At 38.5% G+C, this 18,746-nt stretch overlaps 1 protein-coding gene across 1 annotated transcript in view; it reads right to left on the bottom strand.

The window, feature by feature from the left end:
* Nucleotides 1-987: 987 nt before the first annotated feature.
* Nucleotides 988-18,746, bottom strand: part of LOC140233527 (somatostatin receptor type 2-like) — a 47,528-nt gene continuing 29,769 nt past the window's right edge. The window contains exons 3-4 of the mRNA XM_072313646.1: nucleotides 2,625-2,760; nucleotides 988-1,520 (exon numbers count right to left, since the gene is read on the bottom strand). Coding sequence (XP_072169747.1) covers nucleotides 988-1,520; nucleotides 2,625-2,760 — 669 coding nt within the window. The remainder of the gene's footprint in view (nucleotides 1,521-2,624; nucleotides 2,761-18,746) is intronic.

The raw sequence follows: 18,746 nt of genomic DNA on the forward strand, positions 1-18,746 counted from the left end.
GTCATAACAGGGTGACGCCTGGCTCAACGTGCAAATCGAAAAGTCCCTAATGGCGTCCCATGAAATAAATAAAATGATGGTGTATGAGACCTGCTCACATCGAGATGTTGATATGACAGTTTCTGTTACATTCGTTTCCCCCTTTTTAAAGCAAAAGGAAGACACCCAAGGCATGACGTTCAGTTTAAAAAGAGTCTTTCGGGGTTCTGTTATATTCTCATACTGAGCAAATCAAATCACTGCGATATTTAGAGGTTGCCCAGCACTTTACGACTGCCACGTGCAATTACCTCTGAAAAGCACGCCATCATCCTTTGATTCAAGACAAGCGTACATAATAAAAGCAAATCTTAATGCACCATGTGGCCCACTTTCCTACACACCTAGTGCTTATCAAAATAGTTTAACATGAAACAATTGATTGCTTCTTGTCATATCTGACATCAGTTAATATAAGTTGCAGTTACACTCGAATATTGATATAAGATTTGAGATGTGATTTTGAAAAGATACGTTCGTAAGGTGCAATCTTCCCTTGCTGCTTTGTAATAGTGATTACGATTTACTATGACGTACGATAACAACGAGAAACTGAAACATCACAAAAAGGGGATTCATTACGGTAAATTAGTTACGTACAAGCCAGCCCAGCACATTTGACTTGCACGATGACACGATCAAACTCAATCGACACCACAGGACGTAGTGGGCATTACAATAGGCGTAAGCGATGTTCACAGAATCACAGTGACTGTATCTTGGAAAGCCCCAAATTTGCCGCGAATCACAGAACCATTGTCATTCTTTGGTATATTGCAGTCAGTATAGTTACCATGGTTACGGAAAGTCAATCTGCAACTCCGTTAAGAGCAGTCAAGTTTTTGAGGGCAAGATGTCATCAATGCAGAAATTAATCGGTGATAAGTAATAACAGACTCCTTTTCGCCCACTACAAATCGAACGTTTTTTTTTTTAATTGGAAGGCTGTCACTTCCCTTCTGGTGTTTGCTCCCTGTCAAGATCGCCAGTAGACGAGGATATAGTCTGCCCGCCGAATTTCTTGAAGTGTTTCTTAAATCCCTGCCCGGCGAACGCGTACAAGAAGGGATTAAGCATCATGCTCAAGTAGAGTCCAAAGTTGGTGACGCGGTGCACGTAGACGTAACTGGGCGAGTCTTCGGTGACCACGACGTCGTAGTGCGGCCAGAGGTGGACGACGAAGATGGGCATCCAGAGGACTGCGAAGATGGCTACGATGATCAGGATGCGACGCGCACTGCGCTTTCGGAATGTGCGCATCTTGATGCTGCCGCTGCGCGTAGACGATCTCCGTGGGGCGCTGAGGCGCCGCCAGATTTTGAAGTAGCAGAAGGCAATAACGGCAAGGGGAAAGAGGTACACAGTCAGCACCTTTACCCAGTAGTACCAGGCACCTCCGCGTGAAGGCCTATACTCGCGACAGGACCCTGCATCGTTCAACCCGGTCAGTACAGCGGTAGGTAGCTGCAGGATACCGGAAACTAAAATATGGACAGAAAAGGGAGTGCGAAATGTTCGTTATTCCGATGCTTTGTTAATACGAAAATGAAAAAAAAAAAAGTTTGTTACTCCAAAGGTTGGCTGCACCGAAACACTCAAATTCCTTGTACCTACGTTAGCCCGCAAAGGAAAGGGTTCAATAATGCAAACACTTGTGCCGAATTTCCGAGATTAGTCATTCAAAATTAAGGTTCGTTAGCCCGAATATGAAATAGGGTTCGTTATTCCTAAGGGTCGTTGATCCGGAATAAGGTTTGTTATTCCGAAAGTTCGACAGTATGGAAATAAAATATGGTTCGTGAATCTAAAAAAAAAAAGTCCTATCAAACCTACGGAACAACGATTCTTTTTCATTTTTGAAATAACGAACCTTCGGAATGACGAACCGGACTAACGAAATGTAACAGAAAGGGAACGGAAGTGAAACTGGGTGAACCACATGTTAAAAGCGCATAGACTCCTTCACAAGAATAATGGCCAACGTAACCGACTTACTTACCCTATAAATCCCAAGATATATTGACCCTTTTCAGGCCCATGGGGGAAGGAGGGGGCATATTGTGTCCCTATGTAATTTCTTTATTATTGATATATCACTGTCATTATTTGATTCAACTATCGTGAAAGCCACCACTAGTTCAAGTACTGCACTATATACTGCCATCGGTATTGTTGCACTTTTTCAATACTACAATCACCAATATTGTCATTAGGCTTGTTACTTTCATCCTCTAATAAGTCATTGTGCACATAATACTAATAGTGATTGACTGAGTGTTGTTGTTGTTGTTGTTTTTCGTGGGACCTACCCCACATGCATCTACTTCTCTGTAGGTTTCCCGCGCATAATCTTAATCATCCAATATGACTGTAATGTACTCTTCCAATTGATTGGAATTCATTCTGTGTCATGTAAAATCATTACAGTCTTTATAAAGTGAATTTACTACGTGCGTTACTTTTTATTGATCTCTGTGGATGTGTTACACATACAACGCATAATTTGTGTGGAAACTGAATGAATGAATGAATAATGGAATCTGGTAACAAGTACGTGAGTACTGATTGCTGAAATTTTTTTATACCTATCCAAATCACTGCGAGCGCAGTGAGGACGTACGGAGGCGACCTCCATCTCGTTGATGACGTCGGCTGAATGATGAGTCGATATCGATCGAAGGCAAGGTAGGCGAGAGTGAGGCAGGCTGCCTGACGAATCGTCTACGTGATCGATGAAACGTAGTGACAAAGGAGAAAAGGAAGATAAAAGAAATGAGATGAGTATAGAAGAGCATATCATAAGCATAATAAGCGGGGTTCAAAACAAATGTGTACACGAATATATTTCGGAAAAATGTTATTTGAATGTAAAATTTTACAAAGAAAATAAACTATATGTAATATACAGCAAAATATGAAAAGAATAGCCAGAAAAATGATACGATTGGAACAATTGAACAAAACTATCTACAAGTTACATGAGTAGGTTACATGTAAAGCATTTGACACTTCACTACCTATCTACAGCTTGCTCATGTGACACTGACGTCACTATTTCTTGATTTTCCCCTCATTTCCTATTCGTTGAAAGGTAATGACCTCAACAATCTCGTTCGATGTTTATCAACATCATGATGTCATCACAAAAATGTTGGAAAAGGGGGGAAAACTGCAGCTTTTAAAATCTGGTCTTACTGCTTCTAACAAGAAGCCGAGCAATTAATAATCTACGATGAGCGATTTGACGCAAGTGGCATCCGGGTAAAATGATACGGCGGTTGGGTAGTTTGATGTACCCTCAACAAAACGCCATGCTAGAACATTCAACGGAAACTTGATAGTAATGTCTGTCATGTCGTCAACGTCATCCGCTTTCTCTTAACACTAAAATTTTCTTGTCATACCATAATCACGAACTCTACATAAAATGTCAGAAGAGTCAGTAAAACAAAATCACTACCATTACACGATATTCATATGTGTGTTTTTTTTTTTTTTTTTTTTTTTTTTTACAAACCTCATGGAGAGGTTAGGTGCATCTTGTGTATTATGTAAATACAGACGCACATTCAAGCGGTAGTATTATGAACAAAATAATATAGATGTGTATATATAAATATATATCCATATCCATTATCCACATTACATACAGGAGTATAAATAATATAGGCAAAATATAGGCAACTCATCTAGTTAGTTCGAATTTGCAGAGCATGCAGTCTGAAACATGCGACCTATTGGACTGTTAATCATCGGCAGATGTCTGTCCGATCGTGAACATCTAGAGACAGGAACTTTTCTTTTTAAACGATATGTTAGACAAAGGTAAGACGGAGAGGGAGAGAGAGAGAGAGAGGAAGAGAGGGAGAGATGCAGGGAGACAGGATGGGAGAGGAAATGCATGGAATTGATAAAGTGCATCAACATTATTCCTAACCGAAATAATAGCATCAATGGATTACCACAGTTCCCGGAGCGATTGTGAACATGACTTATCTCAGTTCATCACAGTCCAGAACTGCCGAAACGGTCTCGGCAAGTAAAATTATACATTAAGCGATATATCGTGATTGACATTCATTCTAAACGAATGGTAGGAAACCATAAAAGGTATCACGATGACACGAGATTAGAAAATAAATTGAATCACGAAATGATGCGCAATCGGAGATTATATTTGAGGGAGTATCATGATCTGAAAAGTGCATCCCTTGAGCAATTTTGCTGATACGCCCCTCGATGAAGTCAAGTGTTTATGAACCTGATGAAGGTCCTTGGTCTTTACAGAGAATGGTAACAATTATTGATTTTAAGCGAGCGATTGGTCATAGTGCAGTCACGTGATGACTAATGCGGCAAGGATCGAAATCGTTATACTGCCAACAGTGACGTCACTTAGGTAATATCTTTCAAGAATTTCGCTGGCTGCCGACGGGGCTAGAATGATTAATGATGTGTATTCATGTAGATCATAGTACATCTTATAACATATACCAGGGAGGTACACGCCGTATAATGTGTCTTGTCTGTCGTTGTAATATAACACTTAATAGTCCCTTGGGAGTTATATGATAATTTTTAACTCGAGACAATATTTTTCTGTCCCGCGGGAATGCCAGGTGTCATAATTACACCTCTAAAGAGGCGATATCTGTATAATATGAAGATTGTCGATGGTGAGGCAATAGGACAATTAAGTCTTCTCAGTAATTACACCTGTACATCAAGAAGATCAGCAGGATGGGTAAAATATCTTCAAGGAGTAGCTCGCGGGAAAGAAGAGGGATCTGTTTATTCTAAAATCATGTCAAAGGAATCAAACATAAACATACCAAAAACACTCGTTCATACGTGATGTCATTGACAGCCCTGTTTTCAGACCAGCAGTCACTAATTATTGCAACTTGATCCCAGGGTGTATGTATGTCGTTTTATTTTGTAAGCTCCATGAGCCATGTAGTACTAATTTTGTCTCCGGCGGCTCCAGCCATTATGTACTTCGCTTGAGGCTACATACGGTAAGATGCTTCCGGATGTATGAATAACTACTATAACATAAGAGCCATTGTGACAGACAGTGACTGAGAAGGGGAATGGAAATTGGAGAAAAGAATTTAAAAGAAATCGTGGCTGTGTGTATGTACTAGAGCAGATGTGTAATGGCGACTACGTGCAGCTCGACACACAGCAGTTTTGTGAAGTTGTCCACCTGTCCATTACAGGTACAAAGCGAATGATATTTGCCCCAGGAAGTTACGCACCATTAACAGCATGCCTTCGGTATCGTTTATCTTTCACTCTATGCTATAGTCTGACAGCTATATGAACGAGAGGAGAGCGTATGATGTACCCATTATCTTTATTTTTTGTTCTGATAAAGAGGGATTCGAGGATCCCCACTCCCATGAAGAGGTAATGAGTGCACATTCTACACATACACACATACGCACACACACAATCACACACAGTCACACACAATCACACACATACAGTTATGTAGACTCTCCTTTAATCTGGACGACATTGTTCGGACCTGTGGACGAACGTAATGGAAATATTGGTAGTGACGGCAAGTAGGCCTATTTTTTTTTCTTTATAAACTCAGGAAACCCTCGAGAATACATTGTGGTCAACGGGTTTGCCTTCTGAGTTCGTAAGTACCAATATAAACTCAAGAATAGTGGTCATCATCGTCATCATCATTATCATCATTATTTTTTCCTGTTATATTGATTTCTTGCGGTGGAGGCGATAGAGAAAGTAGGACGGAGAACGTAGCGCCGTCCTGATTCAATCACGAACATACATTACGCAGTGAACTTAATGAAATTGAGCCTGTTTGTACCTTGAGGCGGCACTTTGAAATTAAGGACAACGCCCGTCCCCCCCCCCCCCAACTATTTTTTTTTTCCTTGACATTTCCCGCTACCTGTTGGGAATACGCGCTCCGGAGCTCGGTACTCTAGCGGTCTGCTACTTATACATTAAAAAAATCCCCTGATTGTGTTGACTGTCAACCAACACAGCGAATTCACATTGACCATGATAATACTTTTTCCCGCATGAGGGCGTCCGATGAACTGAAAGCTCTTTAAATGATCCTGGCCTACATCTGGGGATCAAGGTGAGGATCAAGATGGCAGTGGGCTTGTCGGAAAATACAATACAACTCTTAGGTGGTCATAAAGGTAACACCCCTGTTAAAGTTAAGATGGAACGCCTGTTTGATAACTCATAGGTCTACATGAAACTTTTGTTGACAGGAAATCACCTTTGAATCTAAGCACATTAAACTGAATCAAATCAAATCAAATCAAATCTGTCTACTTATTATCAATCTATTCACCCTTCTGCCTCCGTTACTTTTTTCTCTATATTTATTATTTAAACATACACGCACATAATTATGCACACATTAAGCAAGGTTAGCGCGCACCATCAGTGCTTCCTTGGTGAGATCTTATTTTGTAAGCACACTACGAAGATTCTACGAAACTGAAACAGAATTACCATTGATCGGAAATGTGATATATGTTAAATTAACAATAATGATTTGTGATATTTAGATTAATTCTCTTTTCCGTAATGTGAAGTTTATGATTACGTCGAAAACTTATCAGCGTATTATGTACCTTTGAAAAAAACACAAATAATCCTGGAAAATGAGAACCCGAAAAAAGGAAGTCATGATTTTGTTTTTCTGTTGATGAAAGAAAATAGCACCATGTCAATCATCAGATGAAAATGATTAATTTATGTTTGAGTTGATCAACAGGCTCATCAAATGACAGTAAGACAAGACTCGTGATTATCCTTTTCTTTTTAAGATAGAGAAGTAATAATTAATTGGTAATCTTGATTCTGATTGACTGCATCATCACCGTACCCGTCACCAAGTTTGTGGTAATTAAGGTGCATGGATTTGTACTTCTTGATCATTTCATTCTTATAACCATTACTTCAGCATTACAGGCCTCAACATGTAAATTTTGAAAGAAATTAACATGGTTTGCTGTTGGATACTATACTGTAGTATTAAAATTTATCTCGACGATAGTCAATGACGAAAATAGATAGATGAATATAAAGAGAGAAAGACAGAAAGCTGTAAACTATATCGAATAATCACAAAAGTTTGATGGTTTATATTTCATGTTTCGATTATGTGTTGCGCTATCGCTACTGCTTCGCAAATCTATTTTTGATAGACGATCTTGTTTACTGTGTAGTACGCTTCAATCTAGAAACAGTACATGCAGCAAACGGGACAAAGGAGTCATCTCGGGTTTTGAATAGGACACATACCGACATACAGATAGACTGAATGACAGACAAATGGACTGGCAGACAAGCAGAGAAACATACACGGAAAGACAAATGTACTTGCATATTACAATAATAGTTTGAATCTCGTCTGCTCATTTTTATTTTCTGAGCCATCTTTCTCTCTGCGCATTTTGGAAAGAGATAAGTCAAGAAGAAGAGGAAGAAGAAGAACAACAACAACAAACTCTAAAGCATGAAACTAAAATTTTGTTGCAGTAACGTACACTATGTGCAAGATGTTTTGTTTCAATTTGATTTAGGCACAGAATATTTAATTTTTGTTAGTCACAGTATTTTATTGCACGCATTCTATCTATTCTTATTCTCTTAAACAGTTACTGATTATTGCTGAGGCAACCAATTACCTTTTACACGTGAATTTTTTTTTTCTTGTAAGTCCATAAATTATGTAATAGATGATCTCATAACTTAGATCGAGTAATACAAAAGAAGTTTTAAGTGCTGCTCAGGCAAATCGAAAATCAAAAGAAAAAGAACTCTTTCCCAATCATCACAGAAACTACTTTGGCCACTCAAAGAAAGATAAAACAGATACTGAGAAAAGGAGCCAGCTTAGTTACTATATATATATATATATATATATATATATATATATATATACAGTATATTTTACAATATGACAATGCTACAGAGACTAGTATCGAAAGAGACAAAAGAAAACATAAAAAAAAAATCTGAAGTGGTGCTGATCAAACTGGCTAAGATTGAACAAAGCTAAAAAAGGCAACGAAACAAAAAATAGCTGTAACGAAACACGCGCACGCTTCACGAGTACCTACTCCAACATTTAAAACATCATACCATCAAAATGACGTGTATGAACTCTAGGTGAATATCATAGCTCTTCATTATATGTTGAAAGTGGAGCGTCTTTTTTTTTCTGTGTGTGTGTTTGGTTCTTTTTTACTTATAGTAGTTCGAGAAATGTTTGATTTGTGAAAATCTACTCTGATTATTAATCATCTACAAAACTTAAGATACTTGGTGTAGGCTTTCTTATGTATACATCAACAAAGTCTCAAACGGTAATTTCCTTAAAGAGGTTGGTGAACTCTCGGTGCTTGTTGTGGTAGATAATCGATAAATTTATGTTTGCTATTCCTTCAATATTTAGAGAAGTGTCAATCTGTCAGAGATAAAGATATCAAAGGCAAAAATGCTAAGGGTAAATGATGTCAGAGGTCAAAATGTTAGAAGTAAATATGTCAGAGGGAAATGTGTCAGAAGGGAATATGTCAGAAGGGAATATGTCAGAAGGAAATATGTCAGAAGGAAATATGTCAGAAGGAAATATGTCAGAAGGGAATATGCCAGAAGGGAATATGTCAGAAGGGAATATGCCAGAAGGGAATATGTCAGAAGGAAATATGCCAGAAGGGAATATGTCAGAAGGAAATATGTCAGAGGGGAATATGTCGGAGTTAGGTGTATATGTGTCAGAGGTATAGCGTAGCGCCCTACTCCACAGTATCTATATAACCAAGGGCAGTGTGAATAAGTGTTTTTGTGTGTGTGTGTGTGTGTGTGTGATAATTTTTCAATTTCTTGTGATATCATTCAAATATTACACCAGGGGCCTGTCCTATAAAGACTTGTGATAGAAATCAATCACATGTTTCTTGTGAGCTGCAATGCAAGTTGCGATTGATTTGGGGACTTGTGATTGATTTGAAGGCTTTATAAGACGGGGCCCAGGACAAATATTTCAGATCGATTTTCTGTAAAACTTCTAATCTGTAGCGTTATCACTTCAACATGTTAACTTTAATAGCTTTATGTAAATGTGTTTCTATTCTATTACCATGATTACCTCTGGCATTTAGACGTCTGACATATCTACCTTTAGCACAAATGCCTCTGATGTTCTTACCAGTATTTTTGCCTCTCAGACTGTCAGGTATTTTGCCTGTCACTTTTGGAAATAGATCAGGCATAATATGTACAACGGAAAGAAGCTGTGATGATAAATTAAACATTTTAGCCAAATATTTTCCTGAAACACCGACTCAACGCTGCCTTGAATGAATACATTAAGCGTTTGAAACCGACAGGAAATTACATAGAGCATATATATATATATATAATTATATATATATATATATATAATTATACAATGTATATATGTATATATATATATATATATATATATATATATATATATATATATATATATATATATATATATATATATAAATATACAATGTATATATGTATATATATATATATATATATATATATATATATATATATATATGTATATATATATATATATACAGCTAAAACATAACTATGTTTTCTTTTCATCTTCTATATTTCAAAAGACGAGAGTATGTCGATTTAAAACTTTGACAAATGTCAATCGTTCGAGCCCCGAGCCGCTAATCACAAGCCTATCAAACACACCTACAGTATAGTAACTGCAGAATCTTCGAACATTCATGAACACCCGAAACAACGGTCCACAGAACCCCCCGTCTCTCCCCCCCCCCCCCTTCCATTTCCTTATGCCTTTACTTTTTTACGAAAACATGGCAATGAATCTGTTGGGGAGAGCATAGACTAGGTCTATGATAAGAGGGAGACCAAGATAAAGGATGTATTGCCGCATTGCAGCAGGGAATGAGCTCCTTGATCTTCGATAGCGGATGATTCTTTCAGCATCCAACGCACTTGTCACAGCGTGTCACGCGCAACTGAGTGACAATTATTAAGGATTGCTTAAACGCTTTATTTTCTTCGACACGTGTTGAATCAAAACGGGAAATTGACAAGGATGTAAGATTATCACAGAAAGGGCGGAACTGGGCAACCGCAATGACTGCCTGGCAAACGCTATTTGACCCATATGGCAACATCATTTAGCAGTAATCGGTAACAATAGACCGTGAAAGAGGAAACGTTACACTCTCGCTAAAGTAAACCTCGCCACGGACAAAATAGTGAGTTGCAGCATTTGGCGCGCAGTTTAAAGAGAGGCCTAGCATCTCCTGATTTGCTTGTGTTTTTGTTTCTCCGGGAGCATTGCGAGCATCACGGAAGAAAACGCCGAAATTAAAAAAAAAAAAAATCGGCGCAATCAATTACAGACATATCTTACACATACCTTCTTGCTCAGCGCATTATCATAATCCATAACTTTCTAAGATTAGCCCGTTGTTAATCTGTGTACATAGCATTGTTGATACAAACAATTTTGCAGCAAGAACTACGGACCTTTGTCCTAGAATCATTCAAAGATGTAGTCACATCGGCACTATATACGCGTGTTCACCATTATGCCACTAGAGGCTGCGCGGTGAGCATCCTTCGTAACAAGAGATATAAACATTTTGCTTGTTTTTGTTTGTTTTGTTTTTTGTTTTGTTTTGTTTTTTTTTTGTTTTTTTTTTGCTTTCAAATTAGATTTCATTTAAGTTTTGAAAGGCCTCTAATTGTCGATATCGGATGTCAGCTACAGTGGTGATGAACTTCCACAGACTCTGTATGGAAAGACCCCGGATGGAGGGCAAACACCTGTAAGGCTGCTGGTATCTACAAGCCTCTGTTTTCCCATCCGCAGCGATTCTGGTAGGTCCATTTCCTCCTATTCATCTTTCCCTTCAGGCCAGCCAGTCAACCATCGGCCAGCAGCCTATGCGCACGCCCTCGACTAAATACAATTACAGCTGACAAAGGTGAACCCGTGTATTGTGAAACAATGGAGCCAAATCGGTGGTGGATCCAGACTGCAAGCTAGCCCATTAAACAGCAGGTTAACAATGAGTAAATCGTAATGTCTTGGATGTAGATATTATACCAAGGAGGTGATAGGTGAGAGGTGAGAACCTAGTACCTCCTTGGTGATACAAGATCCATACTCCCACTGATACTTCTACTACTACTACTACTACTACTACTGCTACTACTACTACTACTACCAATACCGCCACCACCACCACTACCACTACTAATGCTACCTCTACTGCTACTCCTCCCACTACCACTACCACTACAACAACTACTACCACCATCCCCACTACTACTGCTACTGCTACCACTACTACTACTGCTAGTGCTACTGCTACTGCTCCCACTACCACTGCAACAACAACTACTACTACTTCTACTACTACCACCTCCACTACTACTGCTACTGCTACTTCTACCATTACCACTACTACCACTACTCAGCACTACTACTACTTCTACTATTAATACTATTACCATCACCCACCACTACAACTACTACAATCCATCATTCCTCAACTTTTGCTCCTAATGATATTGAAAAAAAAAAGTGGTAAACAACGATACTAATGACAGTAAGGTCTTAATAATCATCTAACTGTATGTTCGGGACAGCACCAATTTGCCAAAGAGCCTTGTCATTACTCTTACCCCAGCATCCTAACAAAAATGAAAATTTCGGATATTAATTGTTCTTGCAGCCAAAAATGGAAAAAATAAAATAAGCGAGAAAGGAATTTGTAAATTTTGATATTGATAGTATTATGAAGTGGGCTCTGAAAACTCTTAATAAATCTTAACAGGGAATCCAGCAGCATACCATGAGTTATACTTGATTGTAACTTTTTAAGATCGACTTAAATTCTTTGTGAGACGTCCTCTTGGTCCCTGGGATATTTGAACTGAGCACGATTCGAATCCAGGACCTCTCGTTCACTTTGCTGTAGAAGGGGTTACAATTCATTCATTATTTTGACAGGATTATTGTAGAATCTTAAACGTCCTCCCGTAGTGGGTATCAAAATATTCCTTATATCCTCACTTTTGTATGGGTTAGAATTTGCTAGTTACATTCCTTTCCTAGAGCTTCGGACACATGTAGATGTGCTGAAACAGAATCACCACACCCTTTCTTCTTTATAATTACTTTTTCACAATGTCGATGTGGGTTTATAAACTCCCTTCAGCTCATCTGGAGTGCCAGTATACTAATTCAATGTAATAAATCCTGTTGTCAAAAAAGATCTCGCATGCCATTGGATTTTTCTAAAGGACTGATAAGCTACATACAACCTGTAATACGACAACTTGGGGGCTTGTCTGGGGTTTCCATAGCAGCAAGAGGTATTTGAATTTGCATCTTCTTTCGCTGTCTTCTTGTGACAGACTGTGTGGGGTTCTTGCCAGGATATGGAATACAATGAAAAAAGTTCATGAACTTTGTACTAAAAACCAAATGGCTACTTCAGAGGACGCGCCACATCAAAGCTCTGAAGGGCTACGGAAAGGGAGTGCAGTTATTGTGTAAAACAATCAAAATTTGGTGGTCTTTGGCACAATGTCATTCTGAACATTTGTGTGTATGTGTGTGTGTGTGTGTGTGTGTTTTCTTTCTATTGTAAAGCGAAATCGAAAGTCGATCCTTCCCTCCTTTCTTATATGTCTTTGGATGAATGTCATTGGATGCGCAAGTTGGATACCGAGAAACTGTGCTGGTATACTGTTCTTATAGAAAGATTGCCCTATGTCCCCGAAACCGATACATGCCCTTACAAAGTTTTATGCAATGATTTATGTCGAAAAGCGGTGATGCGAAGCGAGCAAAAGTTCATAAAATGTGGTAGTCATGAAAGACCCGAAACAAGATACAGGGAAGACGTGAACCACCAACTCGTCTGGTTCATAACCGCATACACAAAAAGTTCTTTAGAAATACAGATTACTTTCTCCACTGCACCCGTGGTACGATGAAGAGCAAAATATAGGTATCAATAGTGTGTCTTGGGGTCTGGACATAGGTATGGACATAGGTTTGCCTGGCAAAGTGTTCGCATAAGGACCGTTGCGTTGCTATCATGAGGGGTGTGTTCAATGATCATTGAGGTAGTTGCGTAATAGTTCTGTGGGCGGTGGGCAAAAGGTGTCATAACATTACCATGATATAAACCGCTCATCGCACATCATATGAAGAGCTTTTCCTTTTCTTATCTTTTTTTTTTTTTGGCCCCTTCCTCATTTCAGGAAGGAATTTATTTCTGCACTTTCCGTGAATAATAATTGATATTTTACAATATTTTTACAAAATTTTACAACATCAAGTGCCTTGACAGAAGGAGAAGACAAATGTTATAAAAGTACAGAAAGGACAAACAATAAATCAAGAGAGAAATAATTATGTAAATAGACTTGAGTTGATCTTGTATATTACAAGGAAACATAAAGATATCGGTAATACCAACTTGGCCTTTTGTGCCACCCAATATCAAGTCGATATTTTGAGCTCTTAAACTGCTCCCAAATATTACTGCTGCGCATGTCTTTACCTGTAATATTTAATCTTGCCCCTTGATTTCGACATGATTATAGTTCAAACACGATAAAATTTCATTACATGTTTCGTTCGATAACGACCACTTTTTTTTTCACTTAAACACACAAACAATAGTCTTTCTTTTCTGATATTTTTCCTCTCCTCACTTGTGTCAATCTACCCCGATATCCGGCTATTGTATGGTTGCCATACTTGGATCACCTCCCTTCCGAAATTTCTCCTTTCCTCCTCCCTATACCTCAATAGTTTGCTACTTGAAGGTATATATGCAGGAAGTAACAGGCGTGGATCCTATACTGCTCCTCAAGAGAGATTTAACATTCATACAAAGCTAGTAACGATCAATGAATAACCTGATTATATGTTAAACTTTTTGCGATGTCAAATGATCATGAACTCATTTGATGATGTCAGGTATCTAATTCTTCCGAAAGAAGTCATTTAATACATGAGAAAAATCGAAACGCTCCTCCCGACGCGATGTCCACCAATCATAACTGTGCTTTTAGACGCTATATGAACTTAAGAGTATTTTGATTTAACTATTGAATACACGCTTACGTGTATGAAAATTGAACGCCACCACGACGTCATATCCACCAAGTAGATCTAAGATGCTTTTTAGACGCTATGCACCTGATGTCTGCAGTCTATCGCAACATTTGATACGCCCAGGGACGAGAAAATTAATACCAAGGATGGCAATGATCTGCCCACGGATGACATCGGAGGGTAGTCCTGATCTATGTCAGCGATGGACAGTCGATTGTGATATTGGGTTTTTGGTTTTCTGATGTGGGTTAATGTGAATCACATGTAATATTTTACAGCCCAGCAATTCAATAAACAAAATGATAGCTTTCAACAAAACGGTGGACAGTTGGTTAATGGTTAATGTAGGTCACATGTTATATTTCACATCTCAGCGATTTAAACAACATGGCAGCTACATAAAAAAAGAAACTAAAAGCACGGGGATGGTGACACACTTCCCGTCGCTTAAACTGAGTTATCTTAACATTGTATCGTCTTTTAAAGAACGGAAACACTAAAGGGTCATATTGTTGCTGTTTTCAAAGTAAATAGAAAATTATCCAAACTGCGGTTAGGACAATTTGAAACACTTGTGACATATAAGCAAACAGGCCTTATTTCTTGCCCTCGCCCCACATATTTTTCTAGTTAAAATTGTGAGACCTATACCACGTTCCACTTGTGACCCATTAAACAATCTTTGCTTTTGTTAGCATGAGGATATTACGCTCTCTTTCACAATGAAACTAAAAGAATTTTTTTTTGACGCCTCTTAAGCTTTTTATCTGGGAATCTGGTCACTAAAGATGGATACCAAGGACACACAATCTAATTCATAACTATTTGAAACACATTTTTAAATCATATACACTATATTTCACTTCTGCAGAAGTCGTACCTTGCTAAAAGAAATAAAAAGATAAATAAAGTCAAAGGTAAAAGGAATGTCCTTCTTCTTTTCTTTCCTCTAAAGGATTAAAGCAGTGGGGATATTGTGGTCGTGTCCCGCATCAAATAGAAGTGATTTGTCTCTTTGAATGCGATAATACGGTTAAAGGAGGACTTATACAGCGTGTCCCACAAAAAATGCTAATGACATTCTAAATGAGCATAATTTGAAAATTACCAAATCATACTATATATAATTTTTTAATCGTAAACTAGCATTTCTTTTATACAACTGGCTTAAATTTTATGCGATATGGTCCATTGAACACAGAGATACGAGCCTTCTTTCAGCACTCATCAGAAAATCTCTCAATCCAAGTTTCGTTATTACGTTGAATAAAGTACGTAGTCCAATTACGTGTGGAACGTTGTTTCTCCTGCAACTTAATCAACTTTGCCGGGGTTCTTGAATGAGGCTTTGCCTCACGTGGTGCATGTCAATGTTTTCTTGTGTTTGAACTGATACTCTTCTCCCCGATCTGCCCTTGTTAAGGTTTTTGCTTGTACCCGTTTCCCTGTATTTGAGCACATTTCTGAGTATTGTCGCCTTGCATGGTGCTTGTTGAATTCTGCCTTGAATTCATCTTGTACCCTGTTCTGATTTTGATCAGATTTCGTCATGTTTCGCTGAACGCATCAGGGAGGGAGGAATGAATAGGTCATCCCCAAGTCTTGACAAAAGAAAATCCTTGCAGACTTGGCTGAACGTGAATAGATATCATTTGCCCCACTTGAATAGATAACAAATTTTGTTAGTTGAACCTAACTACACATACTATACTTAATACAAAACTTGGATAGAGCGGTTTCCTGATGTGTAACGAAAAAAATGTTCATATCTTTGTGATTATTAAACCATATCTCATAAAATTTCATCCATTTGTAGAAAAAGAAATTGTGGTTTACGGTTGCAAAGATATAAACAATATCATGTTGTAATTTTAATATTGTACTCATCTAGAGTGCCATTAGCATTTTTTGTGGGACACGCTGTATAAGGTTCAGTTCTCAATCAGCACTTGATCAGGGTCATTGAATGTGTTTCACGATTGCATTACTTCGTACGTCATCACGAACCTCATTTTATTCTCTCGAGAACATTTCACTACTGCTGTACATGGACGTGCCCTGTATACTCACATCCTGCGGAGTCTCCGTTTACTTCCGGGTGAAAAGTAACATCAAGGGTATGTGTCAGTCCCGAAAGACATTCCGACTACAGCATTAAAAACCATGGCCGAGGTATCGCAGTTCAAAGCGCCTTGTCTCCGCACTGAAAGTTCATGAAACTTTGCCATTGCGGTTTTGTCTACAGAGTTTTAATTTTGTCTGCTTTTGCATCTCAATATTTTCTCCATGCAGATTATATACTTAATCATTCAGAGCAGCTGCTATAGTATATAATAGGGACCTATTCTACACATGCATTGACTTGGTGCGAGGTAGAAGGGTCAAGGACCTTAGTTATTAAGTTCATTTTTTTTGCGCCATGACAGCAAAGGTGGAAGCAAATGCTATCCAATAAATGAATAAAAAGGACATAATCTATGATTATTTACGGAATGAATATAGTATAATTAATAGACAAAGATTAGGATTATTCCACAGGAGCTTCGTCAGGACATCGGATATAACGAAGTCACAGAAGTTTCAATTAGTTTTACATAATAATATTTCATCAACACAGTGAAATTGGTGCAAATGCAAATGAGTATAGGTGACCATTTTAACTCTCACATCAAATTATATTTGCGTTGTAAAAACCGACTTTACGAGGCGAAGGGGTTGTAGTGCTAATTATGACGCAAAATCATAAACATTACCATAGTTTTTGTACTATCAAAAGGAAGGTTTGTGTGAATATGTCATCATCCAATCATCTATTTGGTACATGTGCATGCAAAACTATATCGCAATTCCATGAAAATATTTGAACCTTTAAAATTTTCATAACTTCTTTTCCTCGTGTTAGATTTTGAATAAACTCCTCCTTTGCAATAATACTCAGATAAAACATTAATACATTAATGGAGTGTTAAAAAAACATATCGAACCCGTGAAGTTGTCTTGGGAGGAGAACTATAAAAACTAACAAACAAACAAACAAACAAACAAACAAAACTTGAGCAAAGGGAATGAAATGACAGCCAAAGTGTCAGTAAATCGTGTTTTAATGGTTCTCCTAGAGCCTCCTCGAAAAAAGGTCATCCGACCATGATGTCATTTGCGTTTTTTCCTTGCCAATGTTTTACACAAAAACAAATGGAAGTTTACTTGACCTTTCTTCGACTTCTCTATACTGCTTGGATTTTGGGTGAAAACATGTCCTCTGCGTGTGAATAAAGACTTCAAATAAATAGTGACGAATTTCCAAGCACGGTAAACTCATTTCATTTAGTTTACAGAACAAGTGAGGTCTCAGCCATGTGGTGTCAAAGACTTTGCGATGGTCGTAACATTCTTGTAAATTGTCAGAATAATGTCATCGATCACGTTCAGGTTCAAGAGATATGAGATCAAAAAAAAATAGGAAAGCAGTGAAACCCTTTTTTGCAAGTACAAAAGCTTGATAAGGCAGGGCCTGCCCCTTCCGCATCCGGACTCCATCTGCCTCGCACGTCAATTGCATGTCGAAGACATGGCAACAACCATTTATCACAGTTTTAGTTTTGATGAATCAATTTAGTGTTTGGGGAGGGTAAATACACATCGCACACACACAAACACACACCCGTAAACATACGCACACCCGAACACACACACACACACACACACACACACACACACACACACACACACACACACACACACACACACACACACACACACAAACACACCCTTTTCTTCTCCATCTCGATTCACAGAACACCACATGATGTAAACAAGGCACGTCATCGTAACATCAAATTACAAGAACAGTAAACGCATCCTCTTTTCCTTGTATATCTACGTCTTTGCTACTTATCTGTGGCAAGCGACGCCTTGTCAATTTAGCTAGATTATGAAACCGGAAAGTTGAAAGGATCATGTCATGAAATGTGGCACGACGACTTCTTAAAACGTATCAGGAAAATGGGGCGAAGGGGTGGGGGCTTAGCAACGGCGTAAATCCATACTGAAGAGTGGGGGGGGGGGGGGATGGTCACCATCACCACGATTACAAGCCCATAACCGGACCGGCGCAGCCTTTTTTTTTTTTTTTTTTGGGGGGGGGGGGGGGAGAAGCTTTGTGCCCCCCCCCCCACCACACACACACTTTACAGGGATCGGATGCCCCACTCTTTTGCATGAAATATAAAGTGGGAGAAAAGTGGCAGCAACAACATAAAGACTTTTTGTTCTTAGACCTTAAAAGTATGAAAACATTTTTTTTTTTTTTTTTTTTTGGGGGGGGGGGGGAAATATCTGTGAGAGGGAGCGGAACGACCGAACGGGGGAAGGGTGTGTATGGGGGGGGGGGGGGTAATCCCTCTCCCACACGAGGAAGATTTTGCATTTTCAGACCTGAAATTCAGCGATCTGGTGTGGTGAAAATTTTGTTTTCTTTTCTTTAAATAAACAATAAGAAAATGAAATATTCACAATATATTATTGAATGACA

This window comes from Diadema setosum, chromosome 9 (genome assembly GCF_964275005.1).
Source record: "Diadema setosum chromosome 9, eeDiaSeto1, whole genome shotgun sequence".
Classification (NCBI taxonomy): domain Eukaryota; kingdom Metazoa; phylum Echinodermata; class Echinoidea; order Diadematoida; family Diadematidae; genus Diadema; species Diadema setosum.